At 36.0% G+C, this 9015-nt stretch overlaps 3 protein-coding genes across 3 annotated transcripts; 1 reads left to right on the top strand and 2 right to left on the bottom strand.

The window, feature by feature from the left end:
- Window positions 1-12: 12 nt before the first annotated feature.
- On the bottom strand, window positions 13-885 carry EV154DRAFT_433265 (uncharacterized protein; the record flags this gene model as incomplete). The annotated part of the gene is made up of 1 exon (XM_051596726.1): window positions 13-885. A coding segment is annotated over one exon (873 nt), but the record flags the coding sequence as incomplete, so codon positions are not given.
- A 1577-nt stretch (window positions 886-2462) lies between these two features.
- EV154DRAFT_534946 (uncharacterized protein) lies at window positions 2463-2684 on the top strand (the record flags this gene model as incomplete). The annotated part of the gene is made up of 1 exon (XM_051604051.1): window positions 2463-2684. A coding segment is annotated over one exon (222 nt), but the record flags the coding sequence as incomplete, so codon positions are not given.
- A 5243-nt stretch (window positions 2685-7927) lies between these two features.
- Window positions 7928-8516, bottom strand: EV154DRAFT_572840 (uncharacterized protein; the record flags this gene model as incomplete). Its single annotated transcript, XM_051606361.1, has 3 exons — window positions 7928-7947; window positions 8007-8273; window positions 8345-8516. The coding sequence occupies 3 exons, from the start codon at window positions 8514-8516 to the stop codon at window positions 7928-7930; spliced, it is 459 nt and encodes a 152-aa protein (XP_051449852.1).
- Between the last annotated feature and the right edge of the window lie 499 nt (window positions 8517-9015).

Genomic DNA, 9015 nt, shown 5'->3' on the forward strand with positions numbered 1-9015 from the left:
CCACATGGCGTTGTTGTTGCTGTGGTTGTTGTTGTTGTTGTTGTTGTTGAGAAAACCGCCCTGTTGTGAGGACGGAGCCGGCCGAAAAAACTGCTGTGGTTGTTGTTGATATTGTTGATTGTTGTTGTTATTGCTCCACATGGTGTTGCTGTTGTTGGTATTGCTAAATTGTCGCTTTTTATTACGCAGATTACTTGCTGATTTCATTGCTTGAGATGATGTAGTCTGTTGAGTTATAGCTTCTTGGAACTGAGTTGGAGACATAGTATAATTTGTACTGCTTGCATTAGTTGTTGTGAATGAGGGATTTATAGCTTGAAAAGCAATTTTGTTACGTAGATCGTTTACATTTGCTGATACATTTAGTAATAAGGATCTGCAATCACTAAGCATTTCTAGGTATCGCTGTACGTTTTGATTTTGAGTCTCGAGACTAAGCTCTAAACCCAATACATCCAGCGGACGAAAAACTCGAGAAATTAAGTACTGCAAACGCTTTAACGACATATCTTGTTTGGCCTGATATTTGTTCATTCTACGCGCGGCACTAGGTATAGATTCTGGTGGCTGATATTGAACGGTCTCGATGCCTGGATATTTATCGATTAATAAACGTCTTTCCTCATCCCGCATAGTTGTATCGGGAAATAATGAGCTATCCAACGATAACTTTTCAGTTAATAACGGTGATGGATTCCACGTGTATGAGGGTCTTATTTCAAGAGAATGTAGAACACCCTGCTGTTCCTCCATTCTATCTTCAGCCATTTGTTGCGTTGGTGGTGGCTGTGGCCCTGTTGAAGATTGGGCCTGTTGTGCTTGTGATATCAATTGTTCTAATTGCATAATTCTTTGCTGCATAGCAGCTAATTCTTCGGAACTCATAATTGCGGTGCTGACCGAGCGAAAAAGAAGATCAATTATTATATGATAGTATTAGTTTAATTTTATTTGTAATTTTCGCTGACTTTAAATAAAGAAGATATAAAGCACAATCATATTTCTTATTTTGGATTTGAGTGTCTCAAGCAATTCTAGTAGAATTTATTCGACACTTGAATTTAAGGTTAATTCCACGTTACACAACCCAAAAAATTAAGTCTATTCTATTTAATTCTATTTTGCATTTTGGAAGTCATCCAATGCAAAATAGAATTAAATAGAATAGAATTAACTCCGGGAATTTGATTTTCCGAGTTAATTTTTTTTTGTTCCAAAACCATAAAATAGAATTAACTTTCAATAAATTTTATTAATTTTCATAATTCAAAATTTCTTGCTCTCTCGCCTTCCAATTAGCATAGTAAACAGTATTAATTTGGTTGACGCCAACCGTTCTTACACGGAAGTTGTGTAGTCTCCATACAAGGGTCAGGATTTCATAATGCTTAATTCTATCCGAAGGAAGCTTGGTATGAAGTCTTCCAAAAGACCCTTGTATGTCTCTCATACCCCATTCCACTGCCTGTCTATGCTTGGTAATGATAGCATGTTTCTTTTGTGTCTGCACGTTGGCTCTTTCAATGCCAATTGCGTTTTCTCTTGGTACACTTAGCACTTTGTTTTCAAACTCTCGCTTACAAGGGAAAGCAGAATCCGCAAGAAGCTTGAAAGGGCTTGGACATTTGTAAGCAAGAAACCTTTCGTAAAGTGGAATTGCTATTTCGGCATCATGCCAAGAACCAGGACAGTTACATCTATAAGAAAAAGAGTCAATTTAGTTTTGTTTATTTAGAGAATCAAACAAGTATGTCAATCCTACCTCACATAGGCGATACAGCCATCCGAGGTATATACTAAAACTTGTGAGGCATAGCAATCACCTTTCCATCCGTTATAGTACGCAGTTTGCTCGAATGGGTCTTCAGGATGTTGTATTCTAAGGTTAAGACCGTTAACAAAGCCAAACACTCCTTCTAACACCTGTTTCTCAAATTCATTTGTGGTGTTCGTAAGCACCATCTCGTTGAGCGTTGTCATTTCATCTGCAGTGAGCCAACAAATTTTCCAACGAGGGTATTTTTTGTTTCTTTCAAAAACGTTTAAAAGGGTTTGAATACCCATAGTTTTTGATCTACTGAGTGTTGCAGCCACTATGGCGGAAATAATGGCAACTATCTGCCATTTACTTCACAAAACTGCCATTTTTTTGGCGTGCAAAAGTGGCAGATATGATATTCTATAATAACAAAAGAGGCACAACTGCCATATTTTTGGCTGGCAAAAATGGCACCTTTAACAGTTGAATGAAGCCAAGAGGTTCACTGCTGCTGTTTTTTGGTTTTAAAAAATGGCACCTCTTTTAGTTTGTTGAAGACAAATCATTCACAGCTTCCATTTTCCTGGCTTGTAAAAGTGGCAGTTATGATATTCTATAATAACAAAACGTTCACAGCTGCCATTTTTTTTAAACGGACAAACCCTTAACCTTTCTTTTAGACCCATTCTTTTATATTTGGTAGGCTCACATTTTCTTATTCATCGTTATTATTGGCAGTAAAGCACGTTTTATTGGATTGTTTATTTATATAGTGGTGTATAGAGGGTTTGATATAACTTTAACCTTTTTATTTAGGTTTGTGGTTGTATACATGGCAATAAGAGATACCATTAAAATGCTTGGATGTTACTTTAGCTTACCTTTGACTCTCTTAACACTCTATAAAGGTATTGTTAAAAAATAGTAATATTGTAATTAATTCTGTATTTTATTACCAGCCTTAAGTTCTAATGTCGATGATTATTTGACCGGTGGTGTTCCTAAAATGTCCTCGTTTGAGTGAAAGGTACACAGAATAAATAGTCTATATGTAAGCAGTATGATATCAATAAGAATAAAACATAACTTTTTAAAGGCTATTTACCTGTAAAGATAGAACCGGCTATTGATGAGAACCATTATCCATGGAAAATGGTTATATTATACAGACGTGCTTTAGTTTGATCCAAATAACGAAAATAGGCTAAATTTTTATCTAAAAAAAAACCCCTTTAGTTTTTTATACAGATTACATGTCATTGCTTCAGTCATTGCAAACATACCCAATTCCAACATATTTGTTCACACCTTCCGTTATTTTGAAGGGGCTATATACCCTTACCATCGTTATTTGAAGGCTATTTATTTTAAAAGATAAATAAAAGTAAAAGAAAGAGAGAAAAAATTGTAAGCTAAAAGAACGCTAAAATACACACTAATAAAGAAGCTAAAAACCAGATTGGACCAATCATGTCGACCAGACACGACTATTATCTTCTTCTGGTTCTTTTACGTGAAAGTTCATTCGCTACTTCTGGTGGAGGAGAACTGTGTAAAAAATAATTATCGCATATGAGTATACATATATCATGCATGAAAAACAATAAAAAAAACTTACAGCACGTCTGCTATGATGGGGGACTCATCGCGACCCATATCTTCGAAAGCGTCATTGATAGAGTCTGAACTATCGGGATCTTGTTGATTCTACATTTTCTTTTACCTTGTTAACAATATTGATGAAATAAACCACTAAAGAATTTTTTACTGTTACCCTTCTTCTGTGTGTTTGGTTGTCACTTTTAAAGCTCTCCCTTAACAAGCTTTTGGCACACCACATTCTCTTACACTGGTATAGAGTGCATCTTCATTGTAATATACCAATACGTAATCTGTGAAATTTTTGAGCATTCATCTTCGACTAGTACAAGTAATATAAAAGGAAATTTATTTATAGCCAGATTTTTTTAATGTGGGGAGAATTTTTTTTTTTTTTTTTAAGAAAATTTTTCAGGGAAATATATTTTATTTGGGGGGAGTCTAAATTGTTTTTTTTTTTTTTTTTTTTTTTAGATTGAAAGTCATCAAGGAGCAACTAAACAGCACGTCTGTGGGATCGATATTCTTTGGAAAACTTACTGATAATATCTTCAGCTTCCAAGACATCGTTACCCTTGCTGTAAGCGTCAATATATCTATAGGCACGATTATAATATCGTCTATTGATTTTAGGACCGAAAACAGCCTCATCATGGTCAAGAAACTCTTCGATTCTTGACTTCAGAGTGTCAAACGAGTAATCACATTCTATTCGTGCAAATCGTTTAGCTGCACCCCAATGTCTTTCAATCCAATTGCACTCACAATGGTACTTAGGGTATAGGGTAAAAAGGTGACCAGTCTTGGATGTTTGGGTCTCGAGCATATTCTTCTGGGCCTTGAAATCAGGTTGTTGTGACAACAAGTATTCGGTACAACAGCCAGGTTTAGCCTGCGGGTCGTGTGGAGTACCTCTCACACAAACCCTTCTCAGAGGCTCATTTCTGCCGAGCAGGCCACGTTCTCTCAACAGACGGAGAGTTCCCTTGAACTTGTTACGTTTCTACAGAGATAATGATAATAAAGATGTCAGTTCTTTATATATTAATGTTATATTATTAAATTTACTTGTGCGTGTTGGTACTTTTCGACAAGTGCATTGGTATCAAACGCCTGTCCTTTGGCACGCCGTCTGTTTATCTCCTTCATGGCGGCATCCACGTTCATAGATTCCATGGTATACATACTTTGAGGCTTGATGATGCCGTTTCTATCTACATAAGTGGTATCCCGAAACCTATACAGGGTAGAAGACTTTACTTCGCTAGTCCCGGAAATCATCTTCGAGGCAACACGAGCATCGTCCGCAAAGGCTTTATGGTTCGAGCTCTGGTCAAAGGCAAAGATACCAACACAATTAGGATGTAATTTATTGAAAAGATGAATTACATCATATAATTGACACGTCAGATCTCTGTTTGTCCAATAACCATCGCCGTTACTGTTGCCAGGGAAGAAGATGACTCTTGATATCAAATTGGCACGATTGACGGTACCTCTCATTGTTCCGTGGCAGGGACACATGAATGAACTGATCATAATACAGATATTCCTTGACCTTTAGGAGGAATCATGGCTTCGTTCTTCTCACACCAACTAGTGACTTTACAATCATTTGAATAAAAGATTGATTCGTCGTGAGTAACTAAAACCATCTTTTTCTCATTATACTTTAGGCTAGGTTGAACTGGATCAGCATTCTCATTATCCAAGGGATAGGTTTCCATACGCTTATGCCATTCCATCATTTGTTGGGCCCACTTAATTCGATATCTGACAACATCATCCCGCTCATGGCCATCAAAGTATGTTCGATCCTTTCCTACACACATATGCCCAAAAATATAATCAAGCTAAAGCATTAGTATATATTCTAAGTTTTTACATATTGTATTTACCTGTTTTATAGTCAAAACCACAAGCCTTCAGGTAGGTTGCCAGAGCAACGTTCGACAATGGATGCTCTGGCTGAGAGGAAATGACATCGGCACCGGCCTCGACATCATTTTCCAACTCAAGTAACTCAGGGAGCACTTCTTGTCGTATATGCTGACGAAGAGCAGGGATACTTCTACGGACAGGGTCTTGACTCCTGAGCCAGGTGCTACATCTTTCCTTCATATCAGGATCACTGAGAATTGCTTTTCTCTTCGCATGTTTTCCTTGCTGATGACATGGAATGTCACCAGTGTTTAGCCAGGCTTCAAACCACTTTCTGGCAGCACGATGACGATAGGATTTCGAAGCTTGGATCCAGTGCATGTTTACCGCAAGCTTCGTTGCTTCGACAAAAGTTTTACCGTCTAATAGCTGCAACATAACATGCTTTACAACCACGTACTTCAGAAATTGTTTAACACCGTTGTGGTGTTGGTCGCTGGTGGTATTACCAGAGATACGGATTTTCGATTCCAAAAGGGGCAAAGACTCGCGAATCTTTACCAAACTTGCTTCGTCGGGTCTTCTGGGTTTCTCCTTCTTCTCTACTTGAGGTGGTGTAGGAACCTGTTGAACCACGGGGAAAAAATCATTAATCGAATGACAGCCTACAGCTGCCTTGGCTGCAGTAGATCTCTTTCTACTGAGCGTCTCTCTTGTAGGGAGAAGTTTACGCTTAAACTTCTGTTCCCCGGTTTTTTCGGTTGCGTTGCTCCAGGAAATGGGGAAAGCTTCTGCGTTGACTTCTTCTGGTCGAGGCATGTCAGCGATTTCGGCCTCTTTGGCAATTACTTCATTAGCAATGTACTCAGCAGCAGCAATTTTTTCCATTTGAATGAATTTAGCCTTTCTTCCAATGTTGATTCTTTTTCTTGATTTAGCCATAATGAATATTGATATAGATATGTAAATTTATAAAAGTAATTTTAAAAGAATAATTACAAGGTACAAAAATAAACCCAAACTTAGTTTTAAATTCACAATTCTATTTGTCATTTTTAAAGCTCCCGTGAAGTAATACGCTCAAAAACAGTAACCCTTTTGACGCGTTTTTAGTTTTAAAGAACGTTACATCTAATATTACTGAAGTAAACAAAGTTTCCATGTAGTAGACGTTCTTACTTAATGTATATCCGATTTCAAACATCTTTTTTGTGTTTTACACTTCACCATATTTGATCTCAGTTTAAAATTAGCAGGTTATGGCACTGAGTACTTTATCTAATGAATATGACCTTTCAAATACATAAATTAAATTAAACAGCTAGTTGGATCTATTTTCCAAATACTCTAAATTATATCTTTTGAATATGAAGTGTTTTTACTTAGTACATAAAGTTTGTTTTATCCTTTTGGTGCCTTACAGTATTGATCATATTTGATCTCAGACTCTGATATAACGGGTTGTGGCACTGTGTACTTTATCTAACCAATACGACCCTTCAAATACATAAATTAAAATAAACAGCTAGTTGGATCTATTTTCCAAATACTCTAAATTATATCTTTTGAATATGAAGTGTTTCTACTTAGTACATAAAGTTTGTTTTATCCTTTTGGTGCCTTACAGTATTGATCATATTTGATCTCAGACTCTGATATAACGGGTTGTGGCACTGTGTACTTTATCTAACCAATACGACCCTTCAAATACATAAATTAAAATAAACAGCTAGTTGGATCTATTTTCCAAATACTCTAAATTATATCTTTTGAATATGAAGTGTTTCTACTTAGTACATAAAGTTTGTTTTATCCTTTTGGTGCCTTACAGTATTGATCATATTTGATCTCAGACTCTGATATAACGGGTTGTGGCACTGTGTACTTTATCTAATGAATATGACCTTTCAAATACATAAATTAAATTAAACAGCTAGTTGGATCTATTTTCCAAATACTCTAAATTATATCTTTTGAATATGAAGTGTTTTTACTTAGTACATAAAGTTTGTTTTATCCTTTTTGTGCCTTACAGTATTGATCATATTTGATCTCAGACTCTGATATAACGGGTTGTGGCACTGTGTACTTTATCTAACGAATACGACCCTTCAAATACATAAATTAAAATAAACAACTAGTTGGATCTATTTTCAAAATACTCTAAATTATATCTTTTAAATATGAAGCGTTTCTACTTAGTACATAAAGTTTGTTTTATCCTTTTTGTGTCTTACAGGGTTGACAGTAAATGTCCTCAGACTTTGATTTAATAGGCTGCGATACTACGCATGCGGGTACTCAAATTGAGAGTACAGGCAGTAAGCATTTCATGGTCCGAAGGCGGCAAATACTATACGCGGGACAATACTATTGGTCGGAAAAGAAAAATTTAAAATTTTGAACCTGCTTGTGACAATTTTTTCCCCCCACACCTAAAATCCAGTTGTAAAAATCCCGGACACACTTTTTTTTTTAGAATAAAAACTTCATATTCTCATTTTAATCATGATTAAAATAATATATGTCGAAAAATATTGGACTTTAATTATGAGGAAAGTGTGGTGGTCCAGTTTTAACGTTTCTCTCTGCTTAAATTTTTTTTTTTGGCATATTGAAGTCCATATGCACTCTATTTGGAATCCCTTGTCATTCGCAAGCTTTTCCAGGCGCAACATGTAAAAATCCCTATCGTTTGCCGGGATATCCTTCCAGTTTTTTAACACGTCAGGGTGGTCCAGGTCAATCAAATCATGCTTCAACGAACGTGCCAGTGACTTCAACTGAACTCGTTTGATTTCCAAATCACGTTGTGAAATTGGGACTAGAGGTGGCTTTTGTTGCTCATCGGGAATATCCTTGCAAAATAACTGCCAGTCTTTTGTGTGTAAAAGTTGCAGCAGTACATTAAGTCTATCCGAGACCTTCTTTACTTCAAACTCTTCAGAATTTGTGTCAATCGTTCGTTTACCAAGCTGATCAGGATATTCAATCACTTGGGATCTTTTTACCGACTCGGTGATTCGATCAAGAGCTAAAAAAATAACTATACAAAAAAAACTGATTCAGTCACGATTATCAGAATCTGGGAAGGATATGCTTTACCACTTTGTTCGACGATACTTTTTTGTATCATATTTACATCTTCATCAGTGATGTTTGGTGCAAATTGATTTTTGAACTGATCAGACAGCGCAGCTAGCATTTGTTTGATCTCCGTAACGTCAAGTTCGATTTTACGAACAGAATTGGTGAGTGCAATATTCATATCAGACATTTGGAAATGTTTGTTTTAAAATAAATTTTTTTAAGGAATAAAAAGGTATAAAAAAGTTAAAAGAAGATATGCTAGTACATGTAATATATTTATATCCCACCTTTAGTTACTTGGAGTTGAATTGTCTGCTTATCTAAATTATGTCATTTTTTGTTTTTGTTTGTTTTTTTTTTTTTTTTTTTTTTGACGACATGTCGTCATGTCATGGCGTTTTAAAATTTAAATGACGGAAACAAAATCGAAATTAATATTTAAGGTCAAAGACCGTAGCTAATAATATATCGTACCTGTCGTCATCTTCCAGGATGTGCTAAAACCACATAATAAATGCTACTGTCTACAAAAGGAAAGATGTTTCACGGATAAAAGATCGGGAACAAGTAACCCGGCTTTATGGAAATTTCTTCATTACAACACAACTCTAGGCTCCGACCAATGAGAGATCAGAGAATTTAAGGAACAATAATAAATCAAGGACAGCTATCTTACGATCTTCAAT

Source organism: Mucor mucedo (genome assembly GCF_025094135.1).
Source record: "Mucor mucedo strain NRRL 3635 chromosome Unknown EV154scaffold_385, whole genome shotgun sequence".
Taxonomy (NCBI): domain Eukaryota; kingdom Fungi; phylum Mucoromycota; class Mucoromycetes; order Mucorales; family Mucoraceae; genus Mucor; species Mucor mucedo.